Genomic DNA, 19,547 nt, shown 5'->3' on the forward strand with positions numbered 1-19,547 from the left:
TAAGAAACATTTATGAGGAAGTTTATTTTTTTTTTATTGCTTAAAGTATTACAAAGGGTATTACATATGTGTCCATTTTTTACCCCTGCCCTAGACAATCCCCTAGCCTCCCCTATCCCCCAGTGTCTTATGTCCACTGGTTATGCTTATATGCATGCATACAAGTCCTTTAGTTGATCTCTTACCCCCCTACCTCCTGCCCCCCAACCCTCCCCGACCTTTCCGCTGCAGTTTGACAATCTGTTTGAGGCAGCTCTGCCTCTGTATCTATTATTGTTCAAAAGTTTATAATGGTCTCTATTATCCATGAATGAGTGAGATCATGTGGTATTTTTCCTTCATTGACTGGCTTATTTCACTTAGCATAATGCTCTCCAGTTCCATCCATGACGTTGCAAATGGTAAGAGTTCCTTCCTTTTTAGAGCAGCATAGTATTCCATCATGTAGATGTACCACAGTTTTCTAATCCATTCATCTACTGATGGGCACTTAGGCTGTTTCCAGATCTCAGCTATTGTGAATTGTGCTGCTATGAACATAGGGGTGCATATATCCTTTCTGATTGGTGTTTCTGGTTTCTTGGGATATATTCCTAGAAGTGGGATCACAGGGTCAAATGGGAGTTCCATTTTCAGTTTTTTAAGGAAACTCCATACTGTCTTCCATAGTGGCTGCACCAGTCTGCATTCCCACCAGCAGTGCACAAGTGTTCCTTTTTCTCCACATCCTCTCCAGCACTTGTTGTTTGTTGATTTGTTGATGATAGCCAGTCTGACAGGTGTGAGATGGTACCTCATTGTTGTTTTGATTTGCATCTCTCGGATGATTAGTGACTTTGAGCATGTTTTCATATGTCTCTTGGCTTTCTGAATGTCCTCTTTTGAAAGGTGTCTATTTAGGTCCTTTGCCCATTTTTTGATTGGATTGTTTATCTTCCTTTTGTTAAGTTGTACGAGTTCCCTATAAATTTTGGAGATTAGGCCCTTATCAGATATGACATTGGCAAATATGTTTTCCCAAACAGTGGGTTTTCTCGTTGTTTTGTTGATGGTTTCTTTTGCTGTGCAGAAGCTTTTTATTTTGATGTAGTCCCATTTGTTCATTTTTTCTTTAGTTTCAAGTGCCCTAGGAGCTGTATCAGTGAAGAAATTGCTTCGGCATACGTCTGAGATTTTGTTGCCTTTGGATTCTTCTAGAATTTTTATGGTTTCCTGTCGTACATTTAAGTCCTTTATCCATTTTGAGTTTATTTTTGTGTATGGTGTAAGTTGGTGGTCTAGTTTCATTTTCTTGCATATATCTGTCCAATTTTCCCAACACCATTTGTTGAAGAGACTATCTTGGCTCCATTGTATGTTCTTGCCTCCTTTGTCAAATATTAATTGAGCATATTGGTTCGGGCCTATTTCTGGGCTCTCTATTCTATTCCATTGATCTATATGCCTATTCTTGTGCCAGTACCAGGCAGTTTTGAGAACAGTGGCTTTGTAATACAACTTGATATCTGGTATTGAGATCCCACCTACTTTGTTCTTTTTCAGGATTGCTGCAGCTATTCGGGGTCTTTTTTTATTCCAGATGAATTTTTGGAAAGTTTGTTCTAGATCTCTGAAGTATGCCGTTGGTATTTTAATGGGAAGTGCGTTGAATTTATAGATTGCTTTGGGTAGTATGGACATTTTAATGATGTTGATTCTACCAATCCATGAACACGGTATGTTCTTCCATCTGTTTATGTCTTCCTCTACATCTTTTTTCAACGTCCTGCAGTTTTCTGAATAAAGGTCTTTTACCTCTTTAGTTAAGTTTATTCCTAGGTAGCTTAATTTTTTTGGTGCGATGGTAAACGGGATTGATTTTATAATCTCTCTTTCTGAAAGTTCACTATTGGTGTATAGAAATGCCTCAGATTTCTTGGGGTTAATTTTCTATCCTGCTACATTGCCAAATTCATGTATTAAGTCTAGTAGCTTTTTGATGGAGTCTCTAGGGTTTTGTATGTATAATATCATGTTGTCTGCAAATAAGGACAGTTTTACTTCCTCTTTTACAATTTGGATGCCTTTTATTTCTTCTTCTTGTCTAATTGCAATGGCTAACACTTCCAGTACTATGTTGAACAGGAGTGGTGAGAGGGAGCATCCCTGTCTTGTTCCTGTTCTTAGGGGAAATGGTGTTAGTTTTTGTCCGTTGAGTATGATGCTGGCTGTGGGCCTGTCATATATGGCTTTTATTATGTTGAGGTATGATCCTTCTACTCCCGCCTTACTGAGAGTTTTTGTCAAAAATGGGTGTTGAATTTTGTCAAATGCTTTTTCTGCATCAATGGATATGACCATGTGGTTTTTTTCTTTCAATTTGTTTATGTGATGTATCACGTTTATTGATTTGCGGATATTGTACCATCCTTGCATCCCTGGGATAAATCCTACTTGGTCATGGTGTATGATCTTTCTGATGTACTGCTGGATCCGATTTGCTAAGATTTTGTTGAGGATTTTGGCATCTATGTTCATGAGGGATATTGGCCTGTAATTCTCTTTCATTGTGTTGTCTTTACCTGTTTTTGGTATTAGGGTGATGCTGGCTTCATAGAATGAGCTTGGAAGTGTTCCTTCCTCTTCAATTTTTTGTAGTAGTCTGAGGAGGATAGGTTTTAGGTCTTCCTTGAATGTTTGGTAAAACTCCCCTGTGAAGCCGTCTGGTCCTGGGCTTTTGTTTGATGGAAGCTTTTTGATGACTGCTTCAATTTCTTCCATAGTTATTGGCCTGTTGAGATTTTTAGATTCTTCCTGATTGAGTTTTGGAATGTTGTATTTTTCTAGGAATTTGTCCATTTTATGAGGAGGTTTAAATGCCAGACTCACAAAACATAAACACAGGCTAACCATATCCTTGCATCTTTTTATCTTTCAGAAGGGACGACTACCTACACCTCCAGTAGAACGTGACAGGTCAAAAAAGGTGATTATTAGTTTATGCAAAATCTTACTACATAACTGATTTTATTATGGTATCTCAAATGTGTGATTACCATTTAGTTTCTTCTTCTAGTCCTCCCAGCCATTTTTTTTCCATGTGCCTTCACTTTGAACATTAGGTTGTATACAAGGTCATCTGTGAAGGTAAAACATTTGAGATTATGATAATACGATTCATCACAATAACCTCATAGAACAGTGTTAGCTATAGATGCTAACATACTTTAAATATCAGGGTCTCTACTATTCTCCATGTTTCTACAGTTACTCAATCTGGATCACCTAAAAGAGCTAGCAATTTCCAACTCACAGATTCTATCCTTATCAATGGGTATAACACTGAGCAGCTATAAGGTTCAGTTGCCCCTATATTTTGCATCTCCTTGATCAAGAACCAAAATGACCCAAAGTGATAGATCTCAGGACCCATTACTACCTCAGTGGATCCTCTTTGCCTCCCAGAACTTTTCTTGTTGATGGAGCCCCCAGTTTCTGGAAACTTCAGTGTTGCACTCGGCACCACACAATACATCCCTGTCTCCTGATGAGGGTCAATTGTACTTTCTTATGACAGCTGCTGTGTTGTCAAATAATCTGAAATACTCAGGTAAATAATCATTTATTATATCCTAATATTAGCTTAAGAGATAGCATATAATCTCTTTTCCTAAATGAAACAATAATCATTTATTCACTCATTCAACATACAATTATTGAGTGCATAAACAATGCCCAATGTCCATTGAAGAAGATTGAAATAGTATCCCTGACCTTAAGGATTGCTTCAACTTTGTTGTCTACCATGGAAGAATAACTACTGGGAAGCAGAAGATTCTATGCTACTCAGAGAGGCAGACAGTGACATGACCATTTAAATAAAGTTTATTTTTTTAATGTTTATTTTATTTTTTTCAAATAATTTCTGATAGTTTCTGATTCATATATGTTCTTCCAGGTTCACAAAATGTTGTGCATTCTAGATTTTCATAGCACTGGCTTCTGGGGTCTCACTGGCAATACATTGTTTTACCTTCTAGCTGAGAAGTTCAGAAGTATGTAAGATCTGCTACCGTGAAGGAAATCTCTTCTGCTGTATTACTTGTTTGAGCTTCTTTCATGGGGACTGTCACCTCCCACCTGTGGAAACTGAGAGGTTTGTGAGATGCAGCCCCGGCTACCTTTAGGGACTTTTCCTCCTATCACCCACACTCCCCCTGCAGAGTTCCTCCTTGTGTCCAGATGGGGAAGAAGCAGGGTTGAAGGTGTGGGGTCCAATGGTATGATCCTGGGATCTGTTTAAAAACCTGTGAGCTGGAAGGTAATGTTTTCCTCTTTCCTCTGGAAGGCTGAGGCTGGTAGCTGGGTCTTTGCCTACATACCACTACTGTCCTTTCCAGAACTTTCTCAGCGCAGATTCCTGTCCACAGGAGTGGAAATGACAGTGGTTTATGTTCTGTACTTATTCAGAAATGGCAGGAAACATGGACTTTTTGCCATGTTCTCAACTGGTTTATTGAGGCCCAAGAGCCCAAGGGTTAAGGCCTAATCTCTGGCACTCAGGCCTGGTGGGCAGGGCTCCTTGTGCTCCCAGCAGCTCAGACAGGGAAAGGAGAGCCCACCACTCACTCTGACACCAACCTCTACCCCCTCAACTCCTGCTGCTACCCTTGATGGGAGGAGGGTCATTGGCTCAGACCCCACATGCAAGTCTTGGGGACTCTAGGGAGTATCCTCTTCATTCTCAGGTTGTGCCCATTGGCCACTCCTGAAAAGAAAATAGTGGCAGCCACAGGGACAGTGGCTGTGTCTGGGGCTTCGCCTTGCTCACCTATGCCGAACCTTTCAGGAGCCCGTGGCGTTGCACCTTGTGCAGGGTGAAGGAGTGTTTAGGAAGTCAGCAGTCTGCCAGGGAATCTGAGGTCCTGGCAAGGCCGATGGGGCCTGAGTCGCAGCTGGTGAGTCAAATTCAAACCCCAAGATCGCTCCTTTCTGCTTGCATGTGAGAAGTCAACAGTCATAGTGTGGGAGGAGGGCATCAAAGGGAGTCTGCTCTTCTGACCAGATCTCAACCATGCTGAGCACTCACCAGAACCTGTTTGCAGAAGAAAGAAAAAATCAGCCATTACATGTCTATTTCCTAGAGCCATGCCTGTTTGAGGAAACTTCTGGAAAACTAGTGTGACCATGACTCTGCTTTGCATGCATATGGGCTCATGCTCTCTAAGCTGATTTCATTCAAATTCTTCTTCTCTTGTAGAAATGTGAGTTCCTCCTCTTGATGTTCTATTGCCATTCAGAGAGCAATGGTTTTCAGAATATTCAACGTGATAACTATGTGAGTAACAATAACAAAACATTATTACAGGCCTCCATAATGTTGTCTGACCTTGACATGGGCTCTTGTGGGATTGGTGATCTGAAAGGCATGGGAGTGAGAACACGAGATGCTGTTTTTCTCACTATGTATTTCAGCTGGATTTTATAGGAATCCACAGAAGGCAGACATTGTACTGTATCAGAAATCCTCTCAATATTATTTTTTCATCAGAGAATAGAGAATTTTCAATGCATGGCAGATTTTTTGGTGATGGATGAAATCAAGAAGAAGCTAAGTGAGCGGCGTTATCTCAATGTGATGGAGTTTATGCAGGACGTGCGCCACATCTTTTTGGTACACAGGGCGTCTAAAAAGGTAACTGGGTTTCCCTGTTTCTATTTCATTTTCTTTCCATTGAGTCACTTTGCTCTCATTTTTTAGAGTAGGGAAATTTTTATAGTTTATCTCATCCTATCATAAGTCTATAGAAGCAAGGGATCCAAAAGTGAGTGAAATTTATAATTCAAGATAGAGCATCACAGGCCCCTGAGAGCTCATTCCTCTCCTCAAAGGCAAGAGGTGCCCATTGAGAACAGTGTCCTCCCTGCTCCAAACAAACCGATAAGAGAATTGCTTCCTAAAGTTATATTGTGCTCCTTATCTCTCTCCAAATACTCTCAAACTTCTCAGAAATTTCAAACTCCAGGTTCCTTTGCATGTAAATGTAACAGACAGGAATAGAAGTGACAACGTGAAAGGAAGATAACTAATTATACTGAGACATCTGTGATATTTGATTGTTACACAGACCTTAGATTACTTTTCCAATTATCACTAAAGTAAACAACCCAAACCAAATGAGTAAGAGTCCCCAAGTGTGGTAATGATTTTTCATTTTTGCCTAGATAACAGTAAATAATCATGCACTTAGGACAAAGAAATTACTCTTAGCTACATGAGTTTTTAATCTTAACCTGGTTAATGTAACTTAGGGTTTTAGGAAAAAGTTCTGATCATACTCAAATTGCAAGGTATCTAATGACACTGATAATAAATGTCATTATTTTTTTCTTTTTTTCCAGTGCAATAACTTTTGCTGGGGAATTAGACAGGAGGAGAAATTTGAGCTGAATTTCAAGCAAGTGTTTGCTGTTCAGGAAACAGAACAAGAACATACAACAAAATTAAATTAGAAAACAAAATTAGAAGTTCAATAAAGAAGAAGAAACTATGTCACATACAAGGGAGCCCCCACAAGACCATCAGAAAATTACTCAACAGACATTTTGCAGATCAAGAGAGAGTGGATGACATATTGCAAATATTGAAGGAAAATAATTGTTAAGGAAGATTTGTACTCAGCAAAGCTGTCCTATAGAATTAAAGGAGAAATAGACCCATCAAAGGGAACTTGAGAAAGTTCATTACCACTGGAACTGCTTTATAAGAAGTGCTAAAGGATGTTTTACAAGCTAAAATAAAAGGAAAGTAATTAACATTGCAAAAACATGACCTGAACTCTCAACTGTACACAGTTGGGTGCCCTTTCTTCCTTTGTTACAGGCACTGGGAATTTAGAGCAGGTAGGAGGCAGAGGGAAGGTTGTGGCCCAAATCCCTTGGGAAGAGATGGCTGCCTAGACATGTCCTTGAAACAAAATACCAGATTCAAAAACCATAACTCAACCTCCTTCTTTAACAAAGAAAAAAATACTCTTCAGCTTTTTGGCAACAACTTTTATATCTCATATGTATAAATGGTTTTTAAGTATTAACTCCAACTGAAATTCTAAAATAAACCATGTATTTTCTAGGCATAGTACTTGTTCTGTTATTTTTGTTTATGAAACAAGCCCACTCTAAGTAGGTGTGTGTGTGCTCTTGTGATCACAGAAGTACATAATGTACCTAACATGGCTTATGTATCTCCTAACGGACGTGTCTCTGATGCAAGGCACAGAGGCACCTCTCTTCCTTGGTGGGCAGGGACTCAGGGGCACAGCAGCCACTGCCATCTAAGAAACCAGAAGCAGGCTGGGCTTGGGAGTGGGCAGGGTTGGTCTGCATCTAGTGGGGATGGAGAGTTCGGTTTCTGATCTGCGGAGTGAGCTCCTACCCAAACCATTGCTTGCAGAGAACAAAAACTGGGTGAACCTGGAAGTAGAGTGAACGTTACTAACAGCTAGCAGATGTGTTCTGCTTAGTATTGCCTGACTCTGAGAGCAGCCACAGGCTTGGGTGGGTGGCTCAAACTTTGGTAGAAAGTTCTCTTTTCTTCTGGCCAGCAGAGTCAGGGAAGAAGCCAGGGCAACCATGCTCACTGGGAATGAAGGGGGAAATCCCAGAAGGTCCAAAGTCACCAAGAGGAGCCTCAAATTCTGTGTATAAACTCTGCAAGTATCCTGACATGAGTTCTAAAACAATTGTCAGGCAGAAGGTGAGACAGATGGGGATCAAAATACCATCTTCCTTCCTGATAAAAGCGGGCTCAGGGGACAGGGTTTAGATGGGTGCCAAAAAAGAATTTCTAAGTCTGAACCCAGAACAAGGCTTAGCTTCAAGGTCTCAGGCTGCTCCAGTCAACCACACATATTCCCCACATCCCCAGGTCGCTGTCCCTGTGCACTGGAGCTCAGAGGAACACAGAGCCCTGGCCCCTCCAGCAGGATGAGCCCAAGGAGACCCACCAAGGAGCAGACTCACCTTCACAGAGCTACCAGCCTCAGGGTCTCCCCAGGAAGAAGGGAGGGTAGGGGGGGAGGGGGCAAAGATGTGAAAGCTGAGTGCTGAGTATTTACATCTGTACTTTCAGTTTCTGCTCTGCTGACTGATGGGCCCCCTCCCAGAAGGGGACATCAGTGTGGGGCCTGAGTGCTCCCACTTTGGTCCCAGGTGCCCCTCCTCTCCATTTCTGCTTCCACAGAGGTGCCAGGTCTTCATCCTCTGGGCCAGTGACTGCTGCTGCTGCTGCCAACACTCAGCATGGTGGTGGCCTAGGCAGCCTATTGCTCAGGGATGAGGAGAGACAGGGGACACTAGAAAAGGTTGGTGTCATTGGTGTCAAATTCTGTCTGGTCCCCAAGCACCATGGAGGACAGGAGCAGAGGACAACTGTGCTCAGCAGAGGCTCTGCTTACTAGTTCTTCTACCTCCCAAGTGAGAGAGGAGGCAGGATAGGGAGAGAGATCCCCCCTGTGTGCAGAACTTGGGACACACTGAGACCCTGTGCTCTTGTTAAAAAAAAAAAAAATGTTCTCATCAGTGTCTGGAATCTGTCCAGATTTGATGTTTGCTTCTTTGGGAGAAAAGAAAAGTCACACATGGAGAGAGGATAGATCCTTCCTCTCTGTGTTAAATGAAATAGGTTGAGAACTCTTATTTACAGCCAGAGGAAGTGGGGCTCAGGGGAACAAATGTGGAAACCATCGCTCTCAAGAATGTTGCTTCTCCAGTCCTGTTTCTGAACATTGAGACCTAAAGAGTTAGGTCTCTGCACCCTCTTAGAAAGTTGCAACAGGTGAGGACAGTGGGATTTACAGGTGTTTTTCATGTTTTTGCACAAGCAAGGGGACTCCTGGGGGTTGGTCCTGCTTCTCCCCTGGGGTCCTCCTCCCCTGGCCTCCAGGACCTCCTGTCCCTCCTTGTCCTCTAGTCCTACTGCCACAAGTCCTGATGGCTGAGGGACTCGCCTTCCCCTTCCCCCCTCCCCCCCACCCCCGTTCCCCCTCCCCTCCCGCCCCCCCCCCCCAATCCGGCTGCAGGAGGAGGAGGAGGGAGACAGTGTGACTTTCACTTCTCATTTCCCCCATTTGGGTGGAGCCCTCCCTGGGTGAGTTCACTCACTTCCTGCTCAGGGATCAGCAGCCACGGCAGACCCAGGCTGGGGAGACTGGAAGAATCAGAGGTCCAGGCAGTGCCCAGGGCAGGACGATGGCCAGTGGGGGCAGCGACCTCAGCACCAGGTCAGTCTCTGTCTCCCTTCCTTCAATTTTCTCGCCGGCTGTGCTGCTGCTTTAGTGTGTATCATTAGACACTCGTCTAAACCTTGATGTCCGTCCTGCTTTACGAGAACACTGGTGTGCAGTGTAATGGAGTACAGGAATACCAGTGAGGGAATTGGTCTTTAAACTGCAGAGGGACAGCTGCTGGTGTGAGTGCAGCTGCCACAACCCACAGGACCCTTGTCTTATAGCTACTGCTCTGTTGGCAGCTCATCTGGACTCCGCTGTCGTTTCTGATACTTTGAGACAGTGACTTGTTATTTTCTCATGATGTCTGAACCCTCTCATTTCCCTCAGGCCCCCTCTGCTTTCACCTAGGTTGTTTCAAAGAGAGTACGTTAGAAAGTATAAAGTTTGGGGTGCCTTGGTCTCATACCTGACCTGGGGAGGGGCCAGCCTGGGCTTATTCCCGAATCCCTCTAGGGGTGTGGGTTCTTCCCCCAGGGATCTTGATTGACGGGAGTAAAAGGAAGAGGAAGGACAAAGATGTGAAAGCCGAGTGCAGGCTGAGTATTTACATCTGTACTTTCAGTTTCTGCTCTGTAATGCATTATACCTCTGACAAGGAAAAGGCGATTAATCCTGTCTTTCTCTAGTAATGGGTCAGTAAATAACATTATTTAATGTGTTTAATTGGATGTCTTTTTAATACAAAAGAAATGCATTACACAGTCTTGATCATAAAGTTTTGAATGACATTGATGTATGTAGAAGGAAACATCCTATTTCACCAACCCACCCACTGCAGCTTCCAATCCTGGTCCTGTTGAGTGTTATGCAGAGAGAGCATAGTATTTTATGTCTCTTTCTGCATTTACTCATATAACTTATTTTCCTATGGAAAACATTTCTGTCTTATATTTTAAAGATAAGTTTACATTGTATATACCATTCTGCATTTTACATTTAAAAAATTAGTATTAAAATTATTAGAGGTCTTTTCATGTTAATAAACATATGGATCTACCTCACTCTTAACAGTTGCATATTACTCCATGGAACTGATATTTAAACCATTTATGTTCTTTTCAGTTGTTCATTACCAAAAACTGCGATAAATAACAATTATATATTTCTGTTTTTGCATATATACGAGTATTTGTCTTGTGTCAAAAACCAAAAGGTGAAATTGTTGAGGCAAAGGGTACTAATATTTAATTGTTTATGGATCCTACCAATTTCCTTCTTAGTGGCTGAACCACTATATTCTCCTACCACTAGCTGATGTGCTATCTCTCCACACCCAGACTTCACAGAGGTGCTAGATCAGTGGTTCTCAACCTTCCTAATGCCGCCAGCCTTTAATACAGTTCCTCATGTTGTGGTGACCCCAACCATAAAATTACTTTCGTTGCTATTTCATAACTGTAATTTTGCTACTGTTATGAATCATAATGTAAATATCTGATATGCAGGATGTATTTTCATTGTTACAAATTGAATATAATTAAAGCATAGTGATTAATCACGAAAACAATATGTAATTATATATGTGTCTTCTGATGGTCTTAGGCGACCCCGTGAAAGGGTCATTCAACCCCCAAAGGGGTCATGACCCACAGGTTGAGAACCACTGTGCTAGATAAAGGGATGCATCCTATTCATTTGCATTCTCAGAATACATGGGCAGTTGAACATGGTTTTGTGTTTCTTGACCATTTAAATTGCCTGGTCTCTCATTGCTGGTTTATTTTTGACCAATGTAATCAGTTGAGGTGATTATCCTTTCTGTAATGATACGGGAGAGTTTGCTATGTAGTTTGAAATTTATAAATAAACTTCTTTATAAATATACTTCCTTTTAACTGTTTTATGGTGACTTCTATCTTATTAAAGCTTTTAAATTTAGAGTAAAAAATTATTATAGTACTGATTTTATAAAATAGATGCACCCTTGTTATTACAAATAAATAAAAGTGACAAAGAAAGTTACTGGTGAATTCCACACACACTATCTTTTACCATAGTTCTCCTGTTCTTAAGGTGGCAGATTCAATTCTACCTTTACTTCAGGGAAATTTTCTTCTCTACTATCTTCAAAAACATATATATATATATATATATATTTTAAATTTGGGGGCAAAACTTTTCTTCCATTGGTGCAACTTTAGCCTTCACAACTTTATCTGTCCCTAATAAATCATCGCTTTAGGATTTTACTTTGTTTTCCATAATGTATCTCAAACCTTTTTTCTATGACAATTATTTAATTTTTAATAGTTATTGTGGTTTCTTGTTATTACTACATTTTAAAAAATGTTGATTGTGTTAGTTTCTTTATTCCCCAGCCAAAAAACCACTACCTATATCAAGTCCAGATAGTCAGCCTCTAGCTGTGTCCAGAATTGATACAGCTTCCTCAGGGCAAAATGACTTCCCAGCTTTCAATAACACTCTGTGTTCCCTAGACCTCATCATAATTGTTGCCATTTCTGAATGGTGAGCCTTAAGGTAATTCTACCCTGCTTTTCAGTGACACTTGACATGGTTTCTTTATCTTCTTGGCCTGAAAAACTTGACTGCATATCCTGAGGGGGGAACTGACTGTGTTGGGGTGCTTCACTCCAGCCTTGTATGACCATCACAATCTTATCTGTCTTCCTTGCTCTCAGCAGAAGTCCTTGTCCTTGACCAAGCCCAGATTCTCATTCTCTGCTTTGTAACTAGTTTTTTTCATTTTCTTTTTTTAAAATTTTTTTTTATTGATTTCAGAGAGAAAGGGAGAGGGAGCAAGAGATAGAAACATCAATGATGAGAAAGAATCATTGATTGGCTGCCTCCTACACGATCGGGGATTAAGCCTCAACCCGGGCATATGCCCTGACCTGACCAGGAATCCAACCATGACCTCCTGATTCATAGGTATATGCTTAATCACTGAGCCACCACAGCCAGGCTTAATTTTAATGGTGTCTTTTAAAGCACAAAAGTTTAAATATTTTTTTATTCTAATTTTTCAAGCTTTTGGTCTTATAGCTATCTTTTTGTCTAACCCAAAGTCACAAAGATTTTATTATGTATATATATTTATCATATAGATATATAATATATATATTTTTGTCAGTAATATTTGTCATTAATTATATATATTAATTCTCACCCAAGGATATTTTTCCATTGATTTTTAGAGAGAGTGGGAGAGGGAAAGATGGAGAGAAATATTGATGTGAGAGAAGAACATTGATTGGTTGTCTCCTGCACCTGCCCGACCAGGGCTCAGACTGGGGTGGAGCCCGCAACTGAGATATATACCCTTGAGCCAAACCAGCTAAGGCAATGACACTTTTTAAAAAATATATAGGATAGCTCTAGCTGGTTTGGCTCAGTGGATAGAGCATCAGCCTGTAGCCTGAAGGGTCCCAGGTTCAATTCTGGTCAAGGGTATGTACCTTAGTTGCAGGTTTGATCCTGTCCCTGGTCAGGGCACATGGAGGAGGCAACCAATCTACATGTTTCTCTCACATTGATGTTTCTCTCTGTCTCCTCCTCCATTCCACTCTCTAAATATCAATGGATAAATTTCCTCAGGTGAGGATTAAAAAAAATAAAAATAAAAATAAAGCTTTATTATTTTTCACTTTTGTATAGGACCAGCTACAGCAATTTATGTTCACACCAGCAATGAATGCCTACTTCTCTGAATCTTCCTCCTTGCTGCATTGTCCCATATGAAATTTTTGCCAGTCTAGTGGATGATAAGTGGTTCCTCATTGATGTTTTAGTTTGCATGTATTCATGTATTTGTTGGACATTTTAATTTCCTTTTCTCTAAGTGACTGTTCAGGTCCATTTTCGTTGGGGTTATATGTCATATTTCGTAAACAGACTGAAATCTTTATATATTAGATCTATTAAGCCTTAGACATGTGTGCTGAAAATATTTTCCTACATTCTTTTAATCTCCCTGATTTTTAACATTTAAACCTATTAAGTCTTCCTCTACTCTTGTAATACTTTTATTTGCTTGACTTAGATATTTGTTCTGTCATATAAATTAATGAATTACTATAGCCAGTTTCAATGTTATTACAAATGTCAGAAGGATAGCCCTAACTGGTTTGGCTCAGTGGATAGAGCTTTGGATTGAGGACTGAAGGGTCCCAGGTTTGATTCTGGTCAAGGGCATGTACCTTGGTTGCAGGCACATCCCCAGTAGGGGGTGTGCAGGAGGCAGCTGATTGATATTTCTCATTGACATTTCTAACTCTCTATCCCTCTCCCTTCCTCTCTGTAAAAAATCAATAAAATATATGTTTAAAAAAAAGTCAGAAGGATTGACATTTTTAAATTGCTATGTTTTCCTAAAAAGGAACACTTGTGCACTGCTGGTGGGAATGCAGACTGGTGCAGCCACTATGGAAGACAGTATGGAGTTTCCTCAAAAAACTGAAAATGGAACTCCCATTTGACCCTGTGATCCCACTTCTAGGAATATATCCCAAGAAACCAGAAACACCAATCAGAAAGGATATATGCACCCCTATGTTCATAGCAGCACAATTCACCATAGCTAAGATCTGGAAACAGCCTAAGTGCCCATCAGTAGATGAATGGATTAGAAAACAGTGGTACATCTACACGATGGAATACTATGCTGCTCTAAAAAGGAAGGAACTCTTACCATTTGCAACGTCATGGATGGAACTGGAGAGCATTATGCTAAGTGAAATAAGCCAGTCAATGAAGGAAAAATACCACATGATCTCACTCATTCATGGACAATAGAGACCATTATAAACTTTTGAACAATAATAGATACAGAGGCAGAGCTGCCTCAAACAGATTGTCAAACTGCAGCGGGAAGGCCGGGGAGGGTTGGGGGGCAGGAGGTAGGGGGGTAAGAGATCAACTAAAGGACTTGTATGCATGCATATAAGCATAACCAATGGACATAAGACACTGGGGGGTAGGGGAGGCTAGGGGACTGTCTAGGGCGGGGGGATAAAATGGATACATATATAATACCCTTTGTAATACTTTAAGCAATAAAAAAAAAAAAGAAATCAATGGAAAAAATATCCTCAGGTGAGGATTAAAAAAAAAAAAATTGCTATGTTTTCCTAATTGGAGGTACCTTCTACATTTCCATTTATTTATATCTTGTTTAATTTCCTTCAGTAAGACATTATAGTTTCTTTCATATAGGTTCATAACTTTTAGATATTTATAAGTATACTAGTGGCCCGGTGCATGAAATTCGTACACATTAAAAGGGAATTAATTAGAGGAAATATTTTAATATTGCTATTTGCCCTTTCTCTATAATAGAAGTGTCAGAGATTAAAGAAAATTAGTAAAATGTACATGAAAATCTCCCTCCTGTCAGAGTCTGGGGCATGCCATGGGACCCAGAGTCAAGTGTCTGCCCAAATGCGAGCATCTCGAAATCACACCAGACCCAGACCCAGCCAACCCCACCCTCGTCAAGCCCTGCTGGGCAGGGGGTGCAGCTTTAGGTCTCCTGTCAAGCTCTACTGGGTGGGGGGGGTGCCCTCAGGTCCCTGCTGATCTGTCATTAAGGCGTCACGGTGTGACGACCATTTGCATATTAGCCTCTTATTATGATGATTTATGTGCATTTACTATTGTGTTTGCAGTATTATTTCTTTTCAATATATGTTGTGCATATAGTATCTGTTAGTTTTATGTACCTGTTTTGCTTTTTATTCAGGCTCCTCAGCAAATTCCTTTTCTAGTACTTAGGGAATTTAGTTAGGTCTCTATAATTTCTCCATATATAATAATCCTTACTAATAAAAGCCTAAGTGGCTACTCACACAGTGGGTGCACACAGGTGGGCGGGGCTGGACTTGACAATGTGTGTGCAGCATGAAGCCTGCCTGGGAGGCAGGTCCCCAGGCTCTGCGAGGAGAAGCCTGCCTGGAGGTCTGGCAGGTCTGCTTGGGGTCCCGCCTCCTCCTGGCTCTGTGTGGCGAGGCTCAGTGTGGCGTGGAGGTGGGACCCCGGCTCCAGCCTACCTTTTTAGGGCAATCCATCAAGGAGCACCGGATGGGTGGGTGGGGCCTACCTCTTTGGGGTGATCAATCACGGGGTTCCTGCACTGTGACAGGGCACAGGCCAGGCTGGGGGACCCCCCCAAATGCACAAATTTTGTGCACCAGGCCTCTAGTCTATATATATAAAAAGGCAGTGACCGTGATGACCGAAATGACCATTTGACCAGTCACCATGCTATGCTAGTATAGATGCATAGACACAGGTAAAGTCTATGAGTGCACTAAGAATTAACAAGAGAAATGCTTGTCTTCACAGAGCTCTCACTGTAAGGTTAGGTCAGGGATGAGAATTCAAAATTGCCACCAGCACAGACCTGAGGTGCCGTTTCTCAGAATGGCCAGAGATACACCCTGTAGCGGACTAGGGGCATAACTGAAGGGCAGGTGCGGACATGAAGGCGGGGCCATTCTGGATTTCCCAGAGGAGCCAATGGCTGCCTAGGAGGCGGAGCTGACTGGTATAGAAACCGACCAATCAGAACAAAATCTGGGTGAACTGTGATGAGCTTTTTACACTGACTGGCATAAAAACTGACCAATTAGAACAAAATCTGGGTGAACTGCGAAGGCAGAATCTAAGTTGGGGGCTGAGGAGGGGTTTTTAGGGCAACAGCTGTTTGGTGTAAGGTGTAAGAAAGTGGTTCAATTTTTAAATGACCAGTTTGGCAGTATAGTGCATATAGCTAGCTATCTTCCAAATATCCGACTTCCTTACAGACAAAGCCATGGTGGTGGGGGCAGAGGCAGAGGCAGTTAGGGGTGGTCAGGCGGGCAGGAGAGGGCAGTTGGGGGTAAGATCAGGTTGGCAGGGGGTTAGAGGCAATTAAAATGTTTTCATAAAACATTGCAGATATGTTTGAGACAAAATAACTTTACAATGGCTTTGATCATGACAGGCTTGCATTTTTCAATAATATTATGTCTTTCTAATCCACTATGCTTCATTTTATTACAGTTTTGTCTATTGCTTCCATTCTATTCTAATCTTTACTCAGGACCACTTATTTTAATTATGTTGGTTCTTCACAGCCTATCTATCCTTCATATATTAAATGTTAGTATATATCGAAACATTGATGGCCATTTTATAATGGTATCCCTTCTCCCTAGTATGTCTGCACAAGATGAGGACATAGAAAACAAACGTATCAACGACACTGCACTCATATACTTCAAAAAATATAAGGTGGATATTTCAGGTGCAATAAAAACAACATTTCCTTTCCTTGAACTTCTCCGTGACCATGAATTCATCACCAATGAAATGTATGAAGTAAGTGAGGTTTATTATGTCTCAATCTGATGAAACAACCCCAAACTAAGTTATACTTTGATAGCCTGGAATTAAACATCAGAGCATAACTGGGCAACTGAGGAGTTGCCTGTGAGTGGAGACCTTCCCAAGCACTGCTATTAAGTGTTCCTGTAAGGTGAAAAGAGAGAAGAGAAGCAGTCATTACTGGAGATAGCCCTGATTCTCACTGAAGGAACTGGCTCCATGGTGCCCCCTTGGAGCTGGGCGAAAAGCCCTGGAGATAGGCTGGATCTGAAGTGGGTGTACAATGCCTTCTAGAAATTATATATACAGTATAATATAAACTAGGAATTAAACATAATATTAATGAATGGGTGAATAAGTTGAATGACTTCATTTAATAAAATAATAATTGACATAACATTTCATTTCAGTGAACATCAATTTAAATACTTAATACAGAGAAAATTAAGATCCACAGAGAATTAATATGGGACAAATTTGAAAGTAGATGCTTGCTATTCTTTCAACAACAGTTTTAAGTTTCTTTTTTGTTTTTTCCCCTTTTCTTTTGGTATTTCTGGAGTCTTAGAATTTAGGTTAATTTTAGCAAAAGACGTAGGTGGAGATATAGAGATACAAGTCTTCACTTTCCCTATGCATAGGCTTTCTCTATGGCAAAGTTCACAGGAGCTTCCAGGACAAGTCAGTTTTGGGGAAGGGACAAGGGTTGTCCAGTCAATAGAATAGCAGCTCATCACCCACTAAGTCTATTCCTAAAACATTTAGCCAGGCCCTGAAAGGGCTACATATTACTTCACTTGAAACTGTTTTTGTTCTTCCTAATGGCTCCTTATTCCATCTCATGTAAACAAGGGTGAGGAGCTCAGATTCACAAATGGGTGTTTTCTAGGAGGAAGGATTTAGTTGTTCTACTTAGAAGCCATACAAAATTAGAGAAATTCTAAAACTGTATATGAGAAGATACTTATGTTGGGAAATTATAATACATTAACAATAACATTGCTTCTAGGGCTCTTCTGTAACTTGGAATTCTGTATTTATGTTTTTCCCATTCACTATTTTTAAGAAATCTCAAGAATCTTTTAAAAAACGGTTTTCTGTACATGAAGTCATATACGACGTTCTCTGTGAACTGGAGAAGAAATTTGACATGTCTCTTCTGGGAACACTGTTCAGCAGGACCATCATGAGGAATTACCCTGATTTACTTCGCATTTATAGAATATTCAACAAAGGTAATTAGGTTTATTACCTACATTTTTATGTCCAGGGCCAATTTATTCCCACTGGTATGTATTGAGTGTGTACCATGTGTCACACAGGGTGCTTGGCAGTCTGGATGTAGCAGTTAAGAAAACAAACATATCACGAGTCTCTCAATGTTTATGACATAATGGCTAGAGTACAGACACCCACCTAAAGGTCTGTTTTCCTAGGCATTTAGAGTCACAAGACTACCAGGGGCACAGGGACATCTGATTTACTTAGAAGGACAAGTGACAGGAAACACAACATCTCAGAAAGGTAGTATCAGTTGCTCCTCCCCTATGGGACCATTTGCAAGTTTCCATACAGCAGTCCACTAAGTTGACTACAACCCACCTCAAGTAACAGCTTAGATATGGGTGCAGGATCTGCCCTGATTTAGCCACATAATGCCCAGGGGAGTCACTATCTCATGGAACAAGTCTGTAGTCATAATTTTCAGAGATTGCTCAATGGACAGTTGAGTTACAAGAGTTGCTGTGTTGAATGAAGACAAAAAATGGATTATAGTTCACATTTACTCCGTCCCAGGCCACATGCAATTTACCCACCTACAGTCACTGGTCATTTTTAACTCTAAGCTTAGTAGTGTTGGCCTACTAATTCAGAAGAAAGACCACCATCATCAGGTTTCCAGATTAATGAGCAAGAAAATTAACTCAAGTTCAAATTTGTTCTTGAAGAAGTAGAAATGTTTTTAACTCATTCTTCACAAGAGGTGTGATCAACAATCAAATAATCAGCCCTAACCTGCTTGGCTGAGTGGATAGAGCATTGGCCTGCGGACTCAAGGGTCCCAGGTTCGATTCCAGTCAAGGGCATGTACCTTGGTTGCAGGCACATCCCCAGTGGGGAGTGTGCAGGAGGCAGCTGATCGATGTTTCTAACTCTCTGTCCCTCTCCCTTCCTATCTGTAAAAAATCAATAAAATATATTTTTAAAAACAACAACAATCAAATAATCGAAAAAACAATTGCTCTGCCAGAGATGGTTTTTGATACTATACAATACTCTGGGTTTGATTCTCTACTTTTTCCCTGAGAGGCATGATTTCTTTTCTTTTGTTTTCTTTTCTTTTTCTTTTCTTTTCTTTTTTTTTTTGGGGGGGGGGTTCTTAGTAAAGAAGGTGTCCTCCAATAATTTTTGTTTGACTTGCCTAGAAAATTTTTTTATTCTATATATTTTTGGTCTCAAAAAGATTTCCGTGCAATGCTGGAGAATTGAAAAGAAAAATGATATGAACTGAGGAATGCGATGATACGGGAGCAAGCATAAAGCTTTAGAGGGTCTGTGTATCTGCAGAACTAGGACAAATTAGATTAATCTCAGAGAGAGAAGCAGATTGTGGGAGTTTATTCAAATGGGACAAGAATAAAAAAAAAGATTTTGGAAAGTCTGGCTTCAAAAATTAAAAAAAATTGATGTTATTTACAACACAGTAAAGAGATAGTACAGGTTTATAAGTACAGCTTTATTGCCTTAGGACAGTGATGGCGAACCTATGACACGCGAACTCATTTTTTTTGGTTGATTTTTGTTTGTTAAATGGAATTTAAATATATAAAATAAATATCAAAAATATAAATCTTTGTTTTACTATGGTTGCAAAGATCAAAAAATTTCTATATGTGACACGGCACCAGAGTTAAATTAGGGTTTTTCAAAATGCTGACACGCCGAGCTCAA

At 40.7% G+C, this 19,547-nt stretch overlaps 1 protein-coding gene and 1 long non-coding RNA gene across 12 annotated transcripts in view; both read left to right on the forward strand.

The window, feature by feature from the left end:
* The window catches only part of LOC132238321 (nuclear body protein SP140-like protein), an 89,674-nt gene that overhangs the window by 38,291 nt on the left and 31,836 nt on the right, over nt 1-19,547 (forward strand). For 7 of the 11 annotated variants that reach the window (XM_059703447.1, XM_059703458.1, XM_059703452.1 and 4 more), the window contains 6 exons: nt 2,918-2,965; nt 4,020-4,135; nt 4,829-4,937; nt 5,240-5,317; nt 5,531-5,674; nt 6,382-7,117. The exons of 3 other annotated variants lie outside the window; for them this stretch is intronic. In XM_059703447.1, the coding sequence (XP_059559430.1) occupies nt 2,918-2,965; nt 4,020-4,135; nt 4,829-4,937; nt 5,240-5,317; nt 5,531-5,674; nt 6,382-6,492 (606 nt within the window). In that variant the 3' untranslated portion in view covers nt 6,493-7,117. Of the gene's footprint in view, nt 1-2,917; nt 2,966-4,019; nt 4,136-4,828; nt 4,938-5,239; nt 5,318-5,530; nt 5,675-6,381; nt 7,118-19,547 lie in introns of those variants that run through there. One more of the 11 variants, XM_059703453.1, reaches the window with a different exon arrangement.
* LOC132238335 (uncharacterized) lies at nt 9,070-11,093 on the forward strand. Its single transcript, XR_009453768.1, has 2 exons — nt 9,070-9,260; nt 10,490-11,093. It is a non-coding gene; the product is annotated as an uncharacterized LOC132238335 (long non-coding RNA).

The sequence above is a fragment of the Myotis daubentonii genome, chromosome 7 (assembly GCF_963259705.1).
Source record: "Myotis daubentonii chromosome 7, mMyoDau2.1, whole genome shotgun sequence".
NCBI classification, from domain to species: domain Eukaryota; kingdom Metazoa; phylum Chordata; class Mammalia; order Chiroptera; family Vespertilionidae; genus Myotis; species Myotis daubentonii.